The sequence below is a fragment of the Hyaloscypha bicolor genome (assembly GCF_002865645.1).
Source record: "Hyaloscypha bicolor E unplaced genomic scaffold K444scaffold_16, whole genome shotgun sequence".
Taxonomy (NCBI): domain Eukaryota; kingdom Fungi; phylum Ascomycota; class Leotiomycetes; order Helotiales; family Hyaloscyphaceae; genus Hyaloscypha; species Hyaloscypha bicolor.
Genome location: NW_020194518.1, coordinates 181,829 through 202,874, shown reverse-complemented (window position 1 = coordinate 202,874; position 21,046 = coordinate 181,829). Strand labels below are relative to the sequence as shown.

Below are 21,046 nucleotides of genomic sequence, written 5' to 3'. Positions count from 1 at the left end.
GATGTAGCTCGGCCATTCTACTTCATGCTCTTTGCCAGAGCCCAGAAATTTTCCATCTTTGCTCGTTGAAGTGCGTCTCTAGCAGCACTATCCGTCTCGCATACCTTGCTTCCCCACTTTCTGAAAGCCCTGGCTTTCTCCTCGCCCTCAAATATCAGTACACATTTGTTCAAGGTCATATCCTTGAGCTCTCCCTTTTCATCTTCCGCCTTCAGCCAGTCTTGCAAAGCTTCCGCCTTGGTGCCCTCCTTGATTCGCGTGGGAGAGTTCTCTGTCCAATCAATTCGTTGCAGCATGAGCTTCCGGTACTGTCTTATGCTATGCTCGCCACCTTCTACAATAACGAGATTGAACCTTGGGTGCATGATGCAAATTCCAGTTAGAGCCATCTGCTCCGCATTTTTTGCAATCTTGAATCGATGACTGCCATTTGCCAGATTATCAATCTTGAATACCATAAGACGTATACCTTTGGCGGCATCCTTTTCCTGATTTAAAGCTAGCTTCTCATGTCGTTGCTCCTTGGTGAGCTTTCTCTCTTCATTCATTTCCACATGAGTCTGATGACGTGCCTCAATTTCGCGATTCACTCGTGCCTCGACAGCTGTAGGGTCTTTCACGGCCTCCTCGCCCAGTACTCGCATCAGATTTCCTTTCTTCACTTTGGGTGGAGGTGCAGGCTCGAGACCTAGACGAATCTTGGCTTGTTGTTCTTTTAACTCTGCCATGCGACGTTGACGTCGTAGTTTTGCTTGTTCTTTAGATGTGAGGAACATGGGTTTCGGCGCAGGCATATTCTTTTCCTGGGGTGGTTCTAGCAGGACCGGATGCTGAACGTATTCGGTGATTATGGAGTCGGGGGTGTCGATTTTAAGAGTCTTTGGATTGTCAATGGTATTGTAATTCTTGCCGTCTACCAAGCCTTCATCCCACCATTCAATATTTGGAGGTGCTTCAACGAGGTAATTCTTCTCAGTGTCCAGGTCTTCATCAATGCCTATCTTTCGTGATGACTCGGCGATTTTCTTTTTCATTGCCTCGAGGGCGGCTTGTCTTCGTAACGCATTGGCTTGCTGGATGTATTTGCCCTTTTGATTGAAAATCAGCTGCCTGGAGTGTCTGTTCTTAAGTGTAGCCGTTTGACCTCCAAGGCTGATGTCGAAATATGGATTGTTCCGCGTTTCCTCTGCCGAAGGTCCAGACAAATCGAGTTGCTTCTTGCTCTTGGGAGCAGGCTTTTCAGGTTGAGGTCGGGCATTTCCAATGCTGGTTGCAAACTTCGGCGCGACCGTCTTTGAAGAAGGCTTGAACTGAAACTGTCCAATATCTTGCAGAGCAGGATGTAGATCGACATTCAAGCCACCTCGTGCAGAGGTTGTGACGGGTGCTGGACCAAGATTCGTCCCGGCCTTTGCTTTGCTACTGCCCACAGCTGCTGCAACTCGGGCTTTCAACGATGCGAGCTTCTCTGCTGCCGACTCGGGCTTTCCAACACGGCTCGCGGCGTCATGACGAGGCGCCAGGATAGGCGATGCTTTACCTCGATCCATGCGGGTGAATTCTCATCTGTCTCGAAAAGGCGGTAGGAATTTCCTGGCGCGTGTTGGATGTTGTCACGTTGAGGAAGGATGCCTTGAACCTACCGCCTACCCAGAATTTGAAGGTCACGTGCACCAGGTGTTTCTGATAAGATAAGAAAAATCCGAGCAGGTTTTTTTTTTGACTATAGCTTCCACGAGGAACAACGATTTCTGGGTTTTGAGGCCTCGAGTCAAGTTCTTTGGCGGGCCCTACGTTTGTTCTTCTTCAAGATGAATATTTCTCAGCCCGTTTCATCTGCCATTGGCAGCGTCGATTTTGGCTTTCTTGGTGCCGCAGAGATCAAAGCTCTCTCTGTAAAACGAATACAGAACTCCACCACATTTGACACTCTTCTTCACCCAGTTCCTGGAGGATTGTATGACCCTGCGCTCGGTGCCTGGGGAGATAACTTGTACGCCCCCAACATTATTTATGCTATCAACTCTAACTCGATATGAAGCTGCACAACATGCAATCTGAACTCGATTGGTTGCCCAGGCCATGTGGGCCATATCGAGCTCCCAATCCCGGTTTATCACCCTACATTTATGGATCAACTATTGCGGTTACTGAGGGCAAAATGTACCTATTGTCATTATCTCAAAATGTCCCGCAAGGAAGTCAATCGATATCTTTGCAAGCTCCGATTGCTGCAGCATGGATTACTTGGTGCAGCGGAAGACATCGACCATATCGAAGTGACACAGTCTCAGGACGCTGGCGACGGAAGCAGCGAGTCAGAAGAAGAGTCAGCGGATGATAATGTCATTCGGCGGAGGAGTTTGTTTGTTAAAAAGACGATCAAAGCCTCAAGAGCCACCCCGTGGGCGTGGGAGCGCGAGAAGAACGAGGGGGTTGCGGAAGCAAGACGAGTAGTCGTCAAAGCCTTCCTAAAATCCATCACTACTGGCAAGATTTGCGGAAACTGTAATGGAATATCACCTACTTTCCGGAAGGATCGTTATGTTAAGATCTTTATGAAGGCGTTGAGCCCTAAGGAGAAGGCTAAGATGGCACAAGGCAACTTCCGTGCTGAGACTGCTATTCAGACTCTGGAACAGGCAAAGAGAGAAAAGACTAAGGGTGATTTTGACGAAGGCATTGCCGACATCGATTTATCGTCGAACGAAGAAGATGGAGAGGGGGAAGGTCAGACTCTCGATGTCAACGGAGATGTAGTCATGGGAGAAGCCATGACAATGACCAACGCGGACTCGAACTCGAAGCCTAAGGTTGCGTCGGCGCCGCAGAAATTTTTGAATGCCAAAGAAGTCAAATCACAACTGATGCTACTCTTTGAAAGGGAGCAGGATATCTTATCGCTAGTCTACAACTCTCGTTCAGCATCGAAGAGGGCTACGGTGGTCTCCCCCGAGATGTTCTTCTTGGAAGTCCTTCTTGTACCCCCGAACAAATATCGGCCAGAGGCTCGAACCGGGGAAGGAGAGATCGCAGAAGCGCAACAAAATACCCTCTACAAGGCCATTCTCAAGAATTGTGAGATGTTTTCTCAATTTTACAAGGAGGTCCATTCGAAGGGAGTGATTCAAAATCTTTCGCCTCAGACGAGGAAGTACAGCGATCTGGAAGAGGCTTGGTGTAGGGTGCAGGATGCCGTCAACTCTTTGATTGACCGTGATCGAAATCCGATCCAGGGTGCAGCTGGGAAGAAAAACGAAGATGGTATCAAGCAAAAGCTGGAGAAGAAAGAAGGCCTTTTCAGGAAAAACATGATGGGGAAGAGAGTCAATTTTGCGGCTCGTAGTGTCATCTCGCCCGATCCTAACATTGAGACGAATGAGATCGGAGTGCCGCCCGTCTTTGCCAGGAAACTCACGTATCCAGAACCTGTCACAAGCCATAATTTCAAGGATATGCAGCAAGCTGTAATAAACGGGTTCGACAAGTGGCCTGGTGCTGCAGCTATCGAGAACGAGAACGGCCAAGTCATCAGCTTGCGGACGAAAACCCAGGATGAGAGGCTGGCTTTAGCAAACCAACTGCTCGCATCTTCCAGCAGTAGTGCTAGTGGAGCACGAAATAAGAAGGTGCATCGACATCTCACTAATGGAGATGTTGTGCTGATGAATCGGCAACCAACTCTACACAAGCCGTCGATTATGGGTCACCGAGCACGGGTTTTGCCCGGGGAGAAAACAATTCGCATGCACTATGCAAATTGCAACACTTACAATGCCGATTTCGACGGAGATGAGATGAACATGCACTTCCCCCAGACCGAGATTGCAAGAGCGGAAGCATTACAAATTGCGGACACGGATCATCAGTATCTGGTAGCCACTTCGGGAAAGCCTCTCAGAGGTCTAATCCAAGATCACATATCCGTCTCGGTTTGGATGTGTAATCGAGACACCCTTTTCGACCGCGCAACATATCAACAACTGATATACAATTGCCTCCGCCCGGAAAGTGGACATATCGTTGGAGAGCGGATAGTTACAGTTCTTCCTGCAATCATCAAGCCTTTCCCACGATGGACCGGAAAGCAGGTCATTACTACAATCTTAAAGAATATCATGCCAGTCAATCACGCACCCCTTGTTCTCACCAGCAAATCATCCACACCGGCTGATCAATGGGGCGCAGGATCAGAAGAAGGCATTGTTCACTTTAAAGCAGGGGAATTCATAAGTGGAATCCTTGACAAATCTCAGATCGGTCCTACTGGGGGTGGTTTCATCCATTCAATCCACGAAGCGTATGGCCCTACTGTGGCCGGGAAGATGTTGAGTATCTTGGGTCGACTTCTGACAAAATTTCTCCACATGAGAGCTTTCACCTGCGGCATGGATGACCTGCGTTTGACGCCAAGGGGTGAGCGGATTCGGAAAGAGAAACTTGAGGAGGCTCGCAGCATCGGCCTTGAGGTTGCTGCAAAATATGTCACACTGTATGACCAGAAGCCGACAGACACAGACCCCGAACTGCTGAACCGTATAGAGGATGTAGTGAGAGACGACACAAAGCAGAAAGGCCTAGATATGATGATGAACAAGCGTTCTGGACAACTTTCATCCGACATCACACTGGCATGCCTTCCGAGTGGCCTGGTCAAGCAATTTCCAAAAAATCAAATGCAAAATATGACGGTTTCTGGAGCGAAGGGCAGTTCTGTCAATGCAAATCTGATTTCCTGCAATCTAGGCCAGCAGGTTTTGGAAGGACGTCGAGTTCCAGTCATGGTCAGTGGAAAGTCTCTACCCTGTTTCAGGCCTTTTGAGACAGACATCAGGGCTGGAGGTTATGTGGTGAACCGTTTCTTGACGGGCATTCGGCCTCAAGAATATTATTTTCACGCCATGGCGGGAAGAGAGGGCCTGATCGACACTGCTGTTAAAACCTCGAGATCCGGATACCTCCAGAGATGTCTCATCAAAGGTATGGAAGGCCTTAAGGTTGAATACGATACCTCTGTCAGAGACTCCGATGGGTCAATGATCCAATTCCTATATGGAGAGGATGGCTTGGACGTGACAAAGCAGAAGCATTTGACCGACTTCAAATTCCTCCTCGAGAATCTCATTTCTGAATGCGAGCAATTGAATTATGACGACACGAATTTTGCCACCATATTTGAGGAGAAAGAGGTCATATTGAAGCAGATGAAGAAGGCGCTCAGATATGTCAAAGCTAACCAACCCAATGGACCCGATCCTGTCCTTGCGAAATTTAACCCAGGAAAATACGGTTATGCGACCTCTGAGAAATTCTTCGACGCCCTCACAACCTATCTGAAAACGAATCCTGACGGGATGGTTAAGGACAAAGAACATCCTGATGGTGTCGGCGCTCGCAAGGCTCTAGAATCGGTATTAGCCGCAAAGTATTTGAAATCTGTTGTAGACCCAGGCGAAGCTGTAGGTATCGTGGCTGGCCAGTCAGTTGGGGAGCCGTCGACGCAGATGACTCTCAACACTTTCCATTTAGCGGGACATTCTGCAAAGAACGTCACACTGGGAATTCCTCGTCTGCGGGAAATTGTCATGACTGCAAGCAACCACATCGCGACACCCTCCATGACCGTTCGAATCAACGAGGAGCTTTCGCGGGAAGATGGTGAGAGGTTTGCTAAATCCATCAGCGTTCTTTCCCTCGCCGAGGTTTTGGATGTTGCAACAGTTGGCGAGTCCATTGGTCGAGGTGTTGCTTACGCCCAAGCCAAGACCTACAATATCCACATCAAACTTTTCCCGTCGAAGGAGTACACAGAGACGTATTTCATTGAAGTTGGGGATGTGCTGTCTACCCTGGAGAAGAAGTTTGCTCCAAATTTGCAGTCTCTCACGAGAAAAGCTCTTGGGAGGAAGAAGGGAGAAAGGGGATTAAAATCTCTTGCAAATACTGCAGCAGTTCCTGAAATTGGGAAGTCCGTTGGAACCATTGAAGAGGTCCGGGCATCAGCAGAGCGGGAAGTTGGGGAAGACGACGAAGACGATGATGGCGACGACGACGCTACAAACGATAAGCAGCGGGCGAACCGTTCCGAAGCTGTCAGTTATGCTGCAAATGACGAAGATGATGACAGGGTACAAGCTCAGATGCAGAAAGAGGCCGAACCTGAAGAAGATGATGAGGAAATGGAAGATGAAGGCATCGGAGGCAGCCCAAGAGATCCTGCGAGCGATGGTGAAGATGCTGACGGGAACAAGAGTGGGGGGCAGAGGCAAGTTGTCAGCGCTGCAGCAGAGGAGCGCGAAGCTCAGGTCATGAAGCACTGTAGCGACATTGTTCGGTTTCGCTTCGACGAAACGGCTGGAGAATGGTGCGAAATCACTCTTGAATATGCTGCAGATGTTCCGAAAGTCCTCATGCTCTCCATCGTCGAGGATGCCTTACGACAATCTCTCATCCAACAGATTCCTGGACTGGGAACGTGCACGTATGTTGATGAAGAAGTCAAAGATCCAGCCACTGGCAAGCTCGTCAAAATCCCCGTCGTACACACAGCTGGTGTCAACCTCAAGGCCATGCAAGCTTATCCTTTCATCATAAATCCGAATACTATCTCCACGAACGACATAGCAGCCATGCTCACGAATTACGGTGTGGAGGCCTGCCGTGCTGCCATCATCCAAGAACTCTCAGGCGTCTTTGGCGGACACGGAATCAGCGTGGACCACAGGCATCTGAACTTGATCGCCGATTTCATGACTCGTGGAGGAGGCTTCAGCCCGTTCAACCGAAATGGGTTGAGGGGGAGTGTCAGCCCGTTTATGAAGATGAGTTTCGAGACGACTCTGGGGTTCTTGGCGGATGCGGTCACGGACGGTGATTGGGATGATTTGTCAAGTCCCAGTTCCAGGATCGTCATTGGCAGGATGAGCAAAGTTGGGACTGGAGCCTTCGATGTATTGACTCGGGTGCCGACAAGGAAGGATGATGAAATAGTAGTTTGAGCGAGCATATATCAGGTCAGGAGTTCTGTTACAATGATGATTAGGAGGCATGGCGCTGCATGGCTTAAGGGCGGTCAAACATGCATGGAAAAAGTGCTGCAAGGGGCCATTGATGTCACAAAAAAAGAACACAATCTAGTTCGAAGTGCCGCTTTATTCCCAGATCCAGAACGCTCCAGTCCGCCGAGCTAGCCGACCCGTATTGACGATCACTTATCCGAGTGAATAAACTGTGAGGCAGCAATATTGAAATCTCGCTGGTGGTAAGTGACTGACGACTATTGCTACTTAACATGGCTACAATGGCGGTTGAACAACTGAGGGCTTCCTAAGTATTTGCCATATGCAGTAGGCAAGGGAGATTCACACGAAGGCCGAAGGTAATACGCCTTCGACCATGGTGACAAGCGAGGGACAGGTCGAGTAGGGAGCTTTGAATTGATGTTTCGAGCAAGTTTTGGCTCCGTTGCTCTCCAAAAAGATGGTTTCTTCTTATAAAATCCGTCCCTATAAATCCCAAGTGTGGCCACAAATTTTCAACGCCCAGCTAATAGATCTCTCCAAATTTCATCCTTCCTAGTTGACTTGTTATCCAAACTAAAGTGCCTATACAATGAATATGTCCAAAACATGTCGGCCTCGCTCCCTGCAAAGTCTCCGAAAATCCAATCCTAGAAAGCTAATAAAATGTGATAATCCAATGGCTACCTGAGCCAAACCAGTATCCAGTTCGAACACCGGCGCCAGAACAAATCGCTGAATGAATGTGGTATAACGTCGTAAACTCGTAAATCATGAACCCCTCTGAATAAAATAAAATCACCTCGCATATGGCTTATTCATGGCAGCCACTTCGCGAGCGATATCCGGCCACTCCAATTCTCTCCTGAATCGCCCTTCCTGATGAGTGTCCCTTCGGAGTTTCTCCTCCCATTTGAGAAGCTCGTAAGAAAAGCGGAGATGTGGCTGGATGATGACATTCAATCGTCTAGCTCGCACAAAACAGTATGCACGAGGAAATGATAGTCCCAAAGATCGCATCACTTCCGCGATACAAATTGTTGCTGACCTTGAAACACCAACGCGACAATGGACGAGTGTCGCGGTGCCGTTGGCTTTGCCACGATCTATTTGCACTGTGAGAAAGGGTTCCTGTACCGTAGCGGGGAAGGGCTAACCTATGAATGCAAGGCATCTCTCAAATTCCTCCGTCAAAGGGTCAACGCCGTTGTCCTGTACCCTCTGTACGACCATCACATTGTCTTTTCCCCACCTGCTCAACTCTCCATCCTTCCAAACAGCAGTTTCTCCGACACTGAGTATCTGTCTTATCCCCATCTGTCTCAAGAGATCGGGATTGTTTGCATGCCCCAGATTTCCCAGATACATATAATCAGTAACTCGACTTGGAAGAGAGCCATCCATGTTCTTGATCCACTCAGGCTCATCCTTTGCCAGCTCAGTAATGTCGGAAAGGGATTTCTCAGCATGGGTGGGGGATTCGGATAAGAGGCGTGGGGCAATTGTAGTCAGTAAGGCTACATCGGAAGGATAAGCAAAAAAGTTGCGTCCTTTGGAGACGTGCAAATCAAGCCAAGCCGTGGGGACCGGAAGACCTGTGGCATACGTAAAATATGCCAGGCCAAGGAGTGTCGATTCTGTATACCCATCGGTACAGTGGATCAGTATTTTCCTTTCTCGAGTCCTAGTAGGCGGTGGCGAAGAGAAGGGCATAGGAGAATCCCCTTCAGCATCGTTCTCTTGTGTCTGGGGGGTCGAAGGGAGAATGCCATGGGAGAGGTTGTAAAGCCATCTGCACGTTTCTAGAATACCATCCGCTTCTGCTTGAGACCACGTTGGTGGCATAATACTGCCAGATGATGGAAAGTCGAGATACACAGGATGGTCATCAGTGGTATTCTCTGCAATCGCCTGGAGGGAAGCTGGATTCAATCGACCCAGATCACTGCACTCGATGAGGATGTCGAATTGCTCATCGCTGCCGAGCAAAGCCGGATCTATAGAAGAATCAGGAGTGGGGCCTAACCAGACGTTGTGATCAATTTCCGAGGCCTTCGTCATCGTACACATCTCTAGTCTCTCCTGGTAGAAGAAGTCCATGACATTGCCCGTCATCTGCCCCCGAGAATCGGTAGCAACAATTTCAGGGCACTTCTCCTCGAACTCCTCAAAGGGGCTTGTGCAAACAAAAGTGTTATACCTGAGGAGCTCGTGCCCCTTTTCTTCATGCGTTTCCCGCCATGATTGCTGGGCGGCTGCACAATCCCTAGCGAGCCTCTGAACCTCAAATTCATCCTCACCATAGACCAGGATATCAGAAACCATGGCAGACTTGGCGGCTTGAATCTGGAAATTACGAACGGAAAACCCTTCTTTCGGATCCACTTCTCTGAAGACTGCTCCAGCAAGGTCCTGAAGCAAGAACTCCTCCGGGGCAATTGCACCCTTGAGCCTCGAACAGCTCAGATCCCCACCAGCTTTGACAATTGTTATGCCTCGCAAACATTTTGGGGTCTTCCTCAAGTTCCGCCGCCTGGCGATGAAAAAGGCTTGTTGAATGTGGTTACAAGGATGAAGGCCGTGAAACCAAGGGAAGACTTGGGATGGGTCTGGCAGAGGTTGTCCCGCAATGTGGTCCAGAGCAGCAGCCACTTCTGCGGCACCGATCTCGTAAACAGTGGACGTGCCCAGAAGTTGTGCTTTGTATTTATCGGGAGGATGGAGGAGGGAGCGCGGTTGGAGAGAGAGCTCTTTCGACGGTGGGGACTGTGGAGGGGTATCAGGCTTTTCGGCCGGGGCGGGACCAGGAGGACAGACAGGCAAATGCTTGTTGGGAATAGGAATTGGGCATGCTGCCGAGGAGTTGATATGATCGAGACTGAGATTGGGAGCCAGGGGCCGCGGAGAGGAGGAGCGGATATGGCCTGAAGGGATCGCAGGGCGAGGGAGAGCAATTGTCGTCATCCTAATCCAGTTCGCAAAGCTACACTGGGCGAGATGCCAGCAAGCCCTTTAATAAGTATGTCGGCGCAGCATGTAAGGAGCTGGAGGCATGCGGATCTTATCTGGAAGGGCAATCCGAGAGGAATGCATGCAGGGGATTCGCGTGATAGGAGGAGGACGAGCCGGGAGCTCTACGGTGGAGAGAGGCAGTGACAAGGCCCGTTGGCGGGCAAGCGTGCAGGAGCAGAGCAAGTCGGGAGTGCGTTGAATGAGGCTCCAGAGTCTCGAGACTCAGGCTTGTGAGCAAAAGGGAGGAGTGAAGGTTGGAGGAAGAGCAGTGTGCAGACGATACTGATACAATACAGCAGAGGCCCTTATCAGGCCTAGCGAGCAGATAAGCGCACAGGGAAGCGAGGCCCAGCACGACGACGAATTGGGGATAGGAGGCTGTACCACAGACCGCAGACCGTTGGAGGGGGCTTTCTGGGCAATCTGCAAACTGCACAGTCTGCACTCTGCACTCTTGAGGAGCACAGTAGGTTTCGAGCAAAAACTGCGACTGTGAGGACACAACCCGTTGGTCGCCCACACACTCCCCTCCACGCTTCGAACAGCGGCAACGGGCCACATTGGCCGGCTCTGCAACCCCACGGGCGGCTGATTGGTTTCGTTATCGCACTTCCTTGCAACGGCTGCATGGCACTGCAGGCTGGTGCAGCAAATAGAGAGCGAGCGGCCAGAGAACGACGAGGCGTGGGTGGAGGGGGTCTGCCGCACAGTGGGGTATGATATTATATATTTCCTCCCCAGCAGCATATATGTCGCCGTCATCGCCCTCGCGTTTCTGCGGTTGAAGCAGCTTGGATTCTCGAGTCTGCCGAGCATCTGTTTTCTATTTTCGGGCGTGTTTGGGCCTGGACCCGGCCATGCCATGCCATGGTCAAACAAGCCAGCGGGGGGGGAGTACCGAAACTCTATTTACCTCCTACCACGACCGCTCGTGGTTAGGCCGATATTCGCGTTGATCCACGCTTTCCGGTACACCTCGTCTTTGATCGGCAGGAAGCAGAAGTATCCTGGGTTTTTTCTTCCGTTTTCCGAGTCAACACCGGACTGACCATCTGGCAACAAGCCTGGGTGTGTTGGGGTGCAACTTTTATAAGTAATGTTAGCGAAGTTTTAGAATGAGAAGTCTTATAACCCTGAGAGCCACGAGCTCTCTTCTGACTTGTGCTGTTTGTGCAGCAAGGTCGCGAGAGTTTAAAGGGCACAACTTGTGAGTTTTAATAGAAGAAAGAGGAGAAAGAGAGAAGGTATTCAGGAGGATAAACGAGGGTAATTGTTGATGGTGCAGATTCGAGTGCCTTACAAGGGATGGGTGTGATAGTTTCACTGTCCAGCAGAGAAGAGAGGGTGTTGTAGGTTAAGGAAATCCCCTCTTTGCGTGTGATTGAAGCCAATGGCGGGCTGACCTTTGAAGAAGCAAATAGGCTTCGCCGACCTGACGAGTAGTGAACATATGATCGCTAACTATATAGATGAGGAATATATGAAGTGGACTCTCAGATGAGTTCATGAAGTGAAAAATTCGAGGGAGAAACAAAGTTACATGAGTAGAACTATCAGGGAGTAAATTCGGGAAACAGGCATAAGAGAGGTTCTTCCCTGTGAGCAGCAACACACCAAAATAAAACGAAGCTCTACGTACTACAATATACCGATAGGTCTTCTTTGCAAGGTGCACCGGTCTAGACAGCTAGTCTCAGTCTCTGGAATCTCCTTCTTTTGCGTTGCCAGTCATTTTATTTACTTCGTCGGGAACTACATCTGAATGTTTGTTCTTTCCATGTTGTTCTGCCTTCCTTGTCCCACCTTGCCTTGTCAGTGTTTTTAGGTGCAGTCTCGAACAAGAACCCGAGAATACAATAATCTTTCCCGCACCAGGAGAACGAGCGTGGCTCAGACAGACTGGAAGTGACATTTACATTGTCGAATTGGAAAATCTAAGCCCGTGTCTCGACAAAGGGTATCCATTACTAATTTGCTATGCTCGAGGGGTCACCCGTGGCTGGCCGTCAAAATGCTCAGCCAACAACCGTGGGAAAAACGCCTCCTGGCGATGCTTGAAAACCCCGCGAATAATTAAGATGAGATTGTCCCAAGAACTCCATCAGAACGCCAGGACGAAGAGGACCAAATATAAAGCGGGCATTCGGCGAATCGCTTAATTTGTGTAGTCAATAGCTGATTGGTCGAGTTTGTCGTCACCCTCGAGGACACTGCCGCAAGGTTAGCCCACAACGACGAAGTGGTAATATGACTAACGAGTACTGCTTCACTAAAACACCTTCACCGCCATTCTCCATATCGATACTGAAAACATAGAATCCTCCATCACTAGTGACCAACATCACTTGGGGACTGCTACTACTCATAGCGACCACGCTACGTAGTGGACCACCCGTCGAGTTTGTACCCATGCCACTCTTGGGTAGCTTGATGAAAGCAAAATCTCGCATAGGCTCCCACATTTCTGTAACCGCTTGTGGGAGGTAACCTCCAACGACGCCGGCAACGCTCTTTCCCATCATTTGCGATGATCTTCTGATCATGCTGCCGAACGAGCCACTGGTTTTCCGCGCAGCAGCAAGAGTTTCTGTATTTTCACTACCAGGGGAAGTTCCTGCAGTGGGGGATTCCACGCCGCTGTCGAAGCTTCGAGATCGATTCCATCTATCATTCAAGGACTTTGGAGAGTCTGGTAATGCTGTTCCAGGCACTCCTAAGCGAAAAATGTGAACTGTATCGGTTGTCGATGAAACACAAAGTAGGGTCGAACTCAAATTAAACGACATGCTGTAGATAGTTGATGGGTACGTGCCCCGTCGAAATTGGTATAGCTTCGTTCCTTGGGGCAGTGAGAAAACCCTGATGATAGTCCCCGTTTCTGAAGCTGTCGCGAGCAAAGTTCCTTCGTTATTCAGGGCAATGCAGGACAACGGTGCACGATGCGCCTCCACAACATTCAGCGCCTCTAATTTCAATGTGTCGAATATTAAGACCTCTCCTGTGGTCGGGGCGACATAGGTCGAGAGGGGTGGTGCATGAGATGGCCGCTTATCCCCCGTATCCTCCCGCGGTTTTGGTAGCGGGTATGCAATATAGCAATTCTCAGACGAGGGAGCCAGCGCACATATGGCGTTAGGATTTGGCGATGTGGCGATTGTGTAAAGTAGAGTCATGTTGGAAATGTCGTACAAGTAGATTTCCTCTTCCAATACTACAGCAAGCCGCTTGCGATTGAGCCGTACGGCAAGGACTGCAGAAGGAAACGTGAGTTCGCAAATGATTGAGGACCTCTGGCAATACTATCAGCAAAAAGGCCTGGCTTGAGAAAAGAAGCCCTGCCTTTGTATTCTGTATGACTAAATGCCGCGGTGAGAGTATCAGAGCAACCAGTGATGTAGAGAACAACATCTCAATCAGGGCTACATTTCCATCGTCGCTGCTGAATATCTTCGCAAATGGGTCCGTGTGGTATATCCTGAATCCGCGTGAGGTACCTGAGTGACGAACCGTAAGCCAAGATCGTATGAGGGGGATAGTGCAACGCACCAACAGCAAGGCAGCTGTAGTCCTGGTTGAAGGTCACAAAATTCATCGCCATGACCAGATATTATACTACACGTCCTGCACCTCGAGGGCTCGACTGATAGTTCTGGACCCGGCGAGGTCTGTCAACGATGAAGGAGGGTACTGCGGTGGGGGAGATCTAGGCAGACAGCTGGTAGGGAGCTACCTCGATGTGGGAGCTGTATCAGGAACACATTTGGTGGCTAGCAAAAGCATGGCCTATGGTGGGGCTGTTGATGCGCCAAAATGCGGTCTCGTTGCTCGTTCTTTGCTTTGCTTGTTGAAGTTGCTAGTGGGGCAGGCCAAGCTGTATCACGCAGAGCAGCAGGGAAGGTCACCCACCGTTCGGGTAAATGCCGGGCCAAACCTTAAATTCGCGACGTTTAAAGTATCTTCCTTCGCCTTTTCCCCCCTCTCCTGCATGGCTGAAAACGTGACCTTCGACAACGACAATCGGACTATTCGCAATGGGAGGTCGTGAGGATAAGAGACGGGCGCCCAGGATGCCGGCAAAGCCAAAGTCCCAAGTCCAAGATGAATCAATCATGGGGGTGAGGCTGCAGCTCGGTCATGCCCAGGCATTCCCAAATGTCCTAACCTTCTTGCAGACGAATAATAGCAGCATAGTCTCAAAAAGAAGCGTCGAGCGTCTCTACTTCCCCAACGAACCTCACTTCTTCCGCTACTTCGTCAAGAAGCCTCAAAGACGATCCCCTCTCATAAATCGCGGTTACGTACGTATTTGAATTCCCTGCTTCTACCTTCAAACCCGCTTCTGCTACCTCTGAAGTGAAGTGCTTTCAATTCGACTCTTCTTCGTTTCATAAAAATGTTCATTTGTTGACGTTTCAATTTCCAGTGGTTGAGAATGCGAGCGGTCGACCAGGTCGTCCATCGTTTTCTGGAAGAGCGCCTAGGTAGGCCGAAAGTGGTGATAAATCTAGGCTGCGGCTAGTAAGCACGAGTCGCTTGATTGGTATGGTGCTGGCTCTAATTTCATAACAGTGATCCGCTCCCATGGCAATGTTTTGCCAGGTATTCGTCTTCGTGCAAAGAGGTCACGTTCGTCGACATTGATTATAAAGAACTCATGATGAAGAAGCGGGACGTTATAGTAACCACGGCCGCCCTAAATTCAGTGCTCACGAACATGCAGGTACCTTTAGAGGGGGATGTCTTGCTTCGCAGTGATGAGTAGGTCTTTCCTAAGCTGTTCCCTCCCCTTTATATCAGAATGTCACATATGGTGTGAGACATTCGAAAGTACAATCGTCCGAATTTTCTAAAAGTTGAGGTACATTCACGGTTGCGTCCTATTCCAATGTCTCGCAATTAGAAACAGATTCACCGTCTCAATGTGCCGCAAGATGCTACACCTTGACAGTTTCACTTTTAAATAAAAAAAAGTGATAATGACCTGTGGTTGTCTAGATATCTCCAACTTGGTTGCGATCTAAGAGATCTTGATAGCCTCGAAAGGATGGTATCGGGGACTGTCAATGTCCAGGAATCGGTAATACTTCTCATTGCAGAAGTTTCGATTACGTACATGGATGTTAAGGCAGCCGATGATTTGATACGGTGGGCTGGCAACTTATCTCATGGCAAGCACCTCCCCTGTCGCGTTCCGAATTCCTACTGACAGTCTCCAGCCAGATTCTGTCTCCTTGAGCAGCTTCTCCCGCAAGGGATAGGGCATCCATTTGCTCAAACAATGCTGGCACACTTTGACAAATTGCAAACTCCGTTAAGGGCGGCCGAGAAGTATCCCTCCACGGCAGATCAACTCGAGCGATTTAGATGTCTGGGATGGCCCAACGTCTCAGTATGCAACCTCTGGGAGCTGTGGAGCTCGGCCCCCTTTGCCAGCCTCTCGGAGCGCAAGGAGTTGGACAAAATTGAGCCATTCGATGAATGGGAAGAGTTTGCTCTCTTCGGATGCCATTATTTCTTATTAGTTGCCGATACTGTTTCCGTATCAACCCAGACTTTAGGCCCAAAATCAAGAACTCGACGAGATCAATCGACAATTTCAGAATATTCCGAAGGTGTTTTACAATTCCAGCTATCCTATGAGGAATCTCCGAAGGCTCAAGGTTCTAATCGATTTGCCGCTGCAATGCAGATCAGCAGGCAGAAAAGTCCTCAAGATGCCATTGCCGTTTTCGGTGGAATGGGTTCGGCCACGAGGGTGAACTCATTGGATATCTACACCACAGACAAGGAGGCTTTTTTTCCTTTCCACCTAGACGGGGCTTCAAATGTGCCATCCAGTAGGATGTGCCACACCATTACAGATATTGGCGATGAAGGTGCATTGCTAGTCGGTGGTCGAACTTCTCCAGACAACGCTTTAGCAGACTGCTGGTTTTTTCACAAGTGGTAGGTCCTCGATTCTCTAAGATTATCTCCTCTAGCGACGTATTTCAAATAGGTGACGAGGGAAGATACTGAGACGGCACTGTCTCGGGTCCGTTTTGTGTCCTGCAAGCAATACTAATCCAAAAGATTTGGACATTTAGGCTCAACCTCTGGGAACGTGTTGACGATCTCTCCGTTTGCCTTTATCGGCATCAAGCTGTGCATCTAGGCCGTGGACATGTTCTAGTATCTCCTGGGAGGGTCGATTCCTGTAAAATTTCGACTTCATGGTTTATTGTAAGTATGATGTCATTTCTTCACTCGTGGCAACAACATGAAAACACAGCTCCACTCGCTCTGTCTTACTAGGCTTGGCAATGGGACCTGTTTGGTTCCTAGCTTTGTAAAGAAAGTGCTAATGCTCCTTGACAATCTAGTGGAGCCGTCGTCGAGGCTGGATTCGCTGCATTTTCGACGAAGATGGCGAGGTCCCAGCTGCGACATACGGCGCCAATCTAATTATGTCTCGTTCCGAGAGTAACGCGGCTCAGTCAATTTCGACACAGGGGCTGTATGCGGGTGGTCTATCCGAAGATGGGCTGTTACAACAAGCCATTTGGAGATTCGAGGTAAAAAACGCCTTGAGCGAGGTAAGCCCACAGTCCTCTTTTATCTTGCCCGAACTCCAATACAGGTTCAAAAGTGGCTGATTACGCTTTCCATTCGCCCAGGAGCCCATCATTGCTTTCCGAGCCATAGACTCTCAAAACGCATCTACGATTGCTCGTTTTGGGGCAAGCGTCATTCATCACCAAGGTCAAATATACCTCATTGGAGGTGTTTTGAAAGATCAAACACTTAGCCTGGCAGACGAGATATGCATACTAGACTTTCAAAATTGTTCGACATCATCGGTGTCACCCAAGCAACTTCCAAAGACGCCTCGGCCACTGCTGATTGGCATAAGTGTAGCACACACAAGACAGTCCTTTGTCATAATGGGTGGCTCCGCAGTTTGCTTTTCGTTCGGCACTTTTTGGAACAAGGGGTGCTATACAATGAGCACGTTAGAAAGAAATGGCGCCCACGGAAACCCTGTCAGCAGCATACAGGCTCCGATAATGACATGGCGCTTTACGCAGAGCGTCACCACAGTCCGGCCTGTTAAGAGTACTCGAGGACCTCATCCCACAAGTACAACAGATCAACAGCCCGTCATTGTTTCCAGGGTCCAAATCACCACCGCTGATCATTTCAATCGGCTGCTCCAAGTTGCTCAGCCTGTCATTCTGGAGAAATCAGACATCGGCTCCTGTAGGTCGAAATGGACCACCGACTACCTAAAGGAGAAAGTTGGAAGTGAGCGGGAGGTAAATATCTCACAGCGAGTTGTAAGAAGAATTTGTATTGTCATGCTGACCCCGTAGGTAATTGTCCATGAAGCTACGACAGAGCACATGAACTTCAAAGCAAAGAATTTTGCTTATAGTTCCAAGACGTTTGGAGAATTCTTGGATCGAATTGACGGTGGCGAAAGGCTATATCTAAGATCTCTGTCTTCCGAAGAGCCTTCCGGAAAGCCGGCAAACATTGCAAGCGATTTTCCCACCATAGCGGCGGACTTTTCTCTGCCACCAGAGTAAGGCCCCTCAGCCTAAAGTATATGTTGTACTTGTGGTACAGTATGCATTGCTAAAACTGCATCCCCTCCTCTATTTCAATCCAAACCATGTCGCGAGAGAATGCTGACTCTGGCCCCCTTAGGTTGGAATTAGTCACAGATAATTTACACAGCTCCCCGCTGAGGATCTCAGGACCCGTGATAATGTGGCTACACTATGATGTAAATTGTGTCACTAAAATCATATGGATACAGCTCACACATGTAGGTGATGGCTAACGTTCTCTGCCAAATTCGAGGCTTAAAACGGCTCCTATTGTTTCCTCCTTCCGATATCAAACACTTCGATTTTGATCCGGGTGCGTCGAGCTCCCATATCAACGCATTCGAAAGACTTCGCGATCCCAGACTTGCTGCTACTCATGCGCATGAGGCTCTGCTCGGACCAGGCGACATCCTTTTCTTGCCTCCGTTTTGGCTACATACCGCCTTGCCCACTTCTGGGGTAAGCATTGCCGTTAACGCTTTCTTTCGAAATTTACAAGGAAGTTGTTATGCTTCAGGAAAGGACGTCTACGGAAATCGAGACTTGCAGGCATACGAAAAGGGTCGGCGGGATATCGCTAAAATCATAAGGTCATTTGAGAATCTGCCCATGGATGTACGAGGTTTCTATTTGCAGAGGTTGGTCGACGAATTCACGCAGAAGACCACTTGAGAAGAAACTTATTTCGAACCCTACTCGCCAATGTTCGACTCTCGATAGGAAAAATTCAGCAATTGAAGGGCTTTATTTCCCCACTCTCAATTCTTGCTTGTGAAAGCACAAACCAGATGAAGGAGATACATCTGATTTATGGCTAACGTGATGGACCAACAACCCCGATGGCGCTCATCGGGATCATCTATAGCTCAAAGCTTTGGAAGTCTCAAGCTCAATCATCAGGTTTGAATTCTCTCGTCAGACAACAATGAGACGAACAGATCACTGGTAACATGTAGTATCCTTACGTACCCACGGAAGTACCTGAGCAATGCACTAACTTCTCTCAGATTGAGCATTCGTTGTCCCTCTGCCTTGTGAGGTCCTTCCGTACTGAGCAAATGGCCGAAGGCACTGGCGTTGCGGAAACTAGGGCTGTAGTTTGTATTGAAGACCAACTCAATTTTGGGGACGACAGACGACGAGAAGCTCAGGAGAGGGCCCAGCCACGGTTATAGGAGGCAATGCACTTCTGGAAATGAAGCAACGTAGAATTGATACACACATTACATCCTCCTGTTGGCAGGTCGTGAGAACTTACATGCACTATTTTATCCGGTACTAAAGGTATACGAGAAACCTCTTGGCACTCGATCCTAAATGCAGAGGGAGGTTCCGGATCAACCTAGGCGTTACAAGTCCTCACAATCTTGGATCTTCAAGATCGGTTTGGGTCTAAATCTCATTTGTTCCACTTTCCACGGTAGTATGCATACCATCCGTGATTATCCACGTCGGTAGAGTTTTGACGAAGTTGTTTTGAATCCTCCGACCGTGGCGTGGGCGGGAGAAGCACTCAAAGAAGCATAACCTGCGCCGCACCTACGATCGCCATCATCCCCGATCCCATCGTGGTCGCCGATAAGCCGTCGGTGTCATCGGCGACCTCGGTGCAGCGCGATTTGAGGGTCGGTGGAAATGTTCAATTTCAAGCCGAGAACATTGTTGATGTTCAGTTAAAACTGGGAACATTCACAACGGCTTTAGTGTTCAAGTCAGCCTCGGAATTTGAGATCCAAAGTTGAATTCCAATGCCAGTACTTGGTCAAATCATGGATATCTCGATGGCTGGACTTTCCACTGTGGCACTGTCTTGGAGATTCATCATCACCCCGCCTCCGATGTTCCCCTTCCGGCGCATCAGGCACCAGCTTTTCAGGGGGTTGGTGAGATGCTACATCAACCCAAGTACAAGCCTCTAGGAATAAACATCAACCTCGTTTTTCTATATTTGAAAAGCCGCGGCAACGTGCCCACAGAGCGATGCCAAGCAAACAACCGAGGAGCTCAAAGGATTGCATCCTTGACTGCTAGATCTGGTACACGATGCAGAAACGTTGTCCACGGAGCGTCATATTTATCTCGTTCATTATTGACTTCAATACAGTATTATTTTATTATTTTTCATTATTATCGGCCCCGCGAAGACTGAAAGGGCAAGTAACATTCTGGTAACAGCACCAAAGCCTACCGGCCCAGCGCGCAGGGGCGCCCTTCCATTCCCTTGTTGGCGATGTTAAACGCCGTCCAACAAATGAGATGGCCTCGGAGCAGAGAATTAATGTTCCGTGGAGCCGTCGCTGCATGAAGGCACACGCAGCGTCAGTGTGAATCGTGATGTCTCTTGCAGATTGGGGAGCCAGCCAATTTCCAGCCCGTTGACCGCTGCATGTTCCTTGAAAGTTCCAGAAGACCCCCCCTCCCCCCAGCCACACGTGCAGAAGTCCAGCCAGGCCAGGCTTCTGGGCCTTGGAGGAGAAGCCAGGTCGAAAAGTGGCAAGCGACGATGCACACACATCCCCTCATGTGTTTTATGTTGAATGGAAACGAGGCTGACGTCGGGCCTGTGTTACCGAGAGCCGCTGTCGGGACGAATGGCACGATTGGTATTGGCATTGGAATTGGCATTGGCATCGCCCTACAGGGCCCCGCTGCTCCCTTCTGCTCAAGTCTATCTACATACAGTAGAGTTTGGAACGGGTCCTTCCCCGAGTGAAGCAGGTCCCACACTTGGGCCAGGAGGCCCAATACTTCCGTTAGCGTGATGAGTTCCTGGGAACTCGACGGTCAACTGCTTGCCAGCAGGGCAGGATTTTAGCATGGACGATCTCTCGCTTTCATTTTCGTGCTTGTGAGGCTGGTTGACTGCATTGCGAATTCGTGGGCAGTGGGCAGACGTTCCGCACCTGAGCCATGATTATTCTGCAAAGACTTGGCCGTCTTCCTCTCTATGGCCATAGTAGTGCAGGACTCATGCTGTCGAGATTGCCATTAGTGTAGCATGAAAGCGAGTGGGCTTGGGGGGGGTGGTTGCGGGCGTGGCCAGAAAATGATCGATCTCGAACTGACATGAAGAGCGAGATGAAGTTCAGGGCTGGTCGGTGTTGGTGCCATGCTGGACTCTGGAGCTCTGGAGCTCTTCAATTAAGATCATTTTTCACCGGTGCGGTCTGCCTGCGGATCGCGAATCGAAACTCGCGAGGGGTGCCGCGGAGCAGCAAATGAAAGACCCCTGTGCGGGAGAGGCAGTGCTGGGGTCCAGAGTTTCACGAGCGGTGATTGGGCGTATCGTATACATTGCCGCCCCTGTTGTTGTGGTCAGATCACTCCAGTACTCGTACTGTACGTCCGTAGGGGGTACGGTACTGTATTTACTCCGTAGTCCGTACGGTCCGTACTTGGGAGCCAAGATGAGGGTGTCAAGCT

General features: G+C 49.5%; 8 protein-coding genes across 8 annotated transcripts; 3 read left to right on the top strand and 5 right to left on the bottom strand.

Moving 5' to 3' along the window:
• Positions 1-17: 17 nt before the first annotated feature.
• On the bottom strand, positions 18-1,550 carry K444DRAFT_519262 (PRP3-domain-containing protein; the record flags this gene model as incomplete). The annotated part of the gene is made up of 1 exon (XM_024873939.1): positions 18-1,550. One exon carries the CDS (start codon positions 1,548-1,550, stop codon positions 18-20), a length of 1,533 nt encoding a protein of 510 aa, XP_024742166.1.
• A 261-nt stretch (positions 1,551-1,811) lies between these two features.
• K444DRAFT_518997 (beta and beta-prime subunits of DNA dependent RNA-polymerase) lies at positions 1,812-6,998 on the top strand (the record flags this gene model as incomplete). The annotated part of the gene is made up of 2 exons (XM_024873915.1): positions 1,812-1,993; positions 2,042-6,998. 2 exons carry the CDS (start codon positions 1,812-1,814, stop codon positions 6,996-6,998), a joined length of 5,139 nt encoding a protein of 1,712 aa, XP_024742165.1.
• An 819-nt stretch (positions 6,999-7,817) lies between these two features.
• On the bottom strand, positions 7,818-9,983 carry K444DRAFT_518573 (uncharacterized protein; the record flags this gene model as incomplete). Its single annotated transcript, XM_024873881.1, has 2 exons — positions 7,818-8,125; positions 8,177-9,983. 2 exons carry the CDS (start codon positions 9,981-9,983, stop codon positions 7,818-7,820), a joined length of 2,115 nt encoding a protein of 704 aa, XP_024742164.1.
• A 135-nt stretch (positions 9,984-10,118) lies between these two features.
• K444DRAFT_175533 (uncharacterized protein) lies at positions 10,119-11,387 on the bottom strand. Its single transcript, XM_024870772.1, has one exon. It carries the CDS (start codon positions 10,893-10,895, stop codon positions 10,254-10,256), a length of 642 nt encoding a protein of 213 aa, XP_024742163.1. The 5' UTR covers positions 10,896-11,387; the 3' UTR covers positions 10,119-10,253.
• Positions 11,388-11,670: 283 nt separating this feature from the next.
• On the bottom strand, positions 11,671-12,375 carry K444DRAFT_607826 (uncharacterized protein). The gene has a single exon (XM_024879245.1). The coding sequence runs from the start codon at positions 11,941-11,943 to the stop codon at positions 11,725-11,727; it is 219 nt and encodes a 72-aa protein (XP_024742162.1). The 5' UTR covers positions 11,944-12,375; the 3' UTR covers positions 11,671-11,724.
• On the bottom strand, positions 11,970-13,903 carry K444DRAFT_607825 (autophagy-related protein 18). Its single transcript, XM_024879244.1, has 4 exons — positions 13,578-13,903; positions 13,371-13,525; positions 12,288-13,321; positions 11,970-12,241 (listed from the first exon to the last, which is right to left on the bottom strand). Exons 1-4 carry the CDS (start codon positions 13,627-13,629, stop codon positions 12,187-12,189), a joined length of 1,296 nt encoding a protein of 431 aa, XP_024742161.1. The 5' UTR covers positions 13,630-13,903; the 3' UTR covers positions 11,970-12,186.
• A 159-nt stretch (positions 13,904-14,062) lies between these two features.
• On the top strand, positions 14,063-18,295 carry K444DRAFT_519255 (LCM-domain-containing protein; the record flags this gene model as incomplete). Its single annotated transcript, XM_024873936.1, has 12 exons — positions 14,063-14,146; positions 14,204-14,329; positions 14,455-14,549; positions 14,601-14,789; positions 15,027-15,214; positions 15,248-15,977; positions 16,118-16,253; positions 16,394-16,606; positions 16,688-17,326; positions 17,384-17,595; positions 17,721-17,799; positions 17,846-18,295. 12 exons carry the CDS (start codon positions 14,063-14,065, stop codon positions 18,293-18,295), a joined length of 3,141 nt encoding a protein of 1,046 aa, XP_024742160.1.
• A 1,395-nt stretch (positions 18,296-19,690) lies between these two features.
• On the top strand, positions 19,691-20,723 carry K444DRAFT_607822 (uncharacterized protein). The gene has a single exon (XM_024879243.1). The coding sequence runs from the start codon at positions 20,145-20,147 to the stop codon at positions 20,334-20,336; it is 192 nt and encodes a 63-aa protein (XP_024742159.1). The 5' UTR covers positions 19,691-20,144; the 3' UTR covers positions 20,337-20,723.
• The last annotated feature ends 323 nt before the right edge of the window (positions 20,724-21,046 follow it).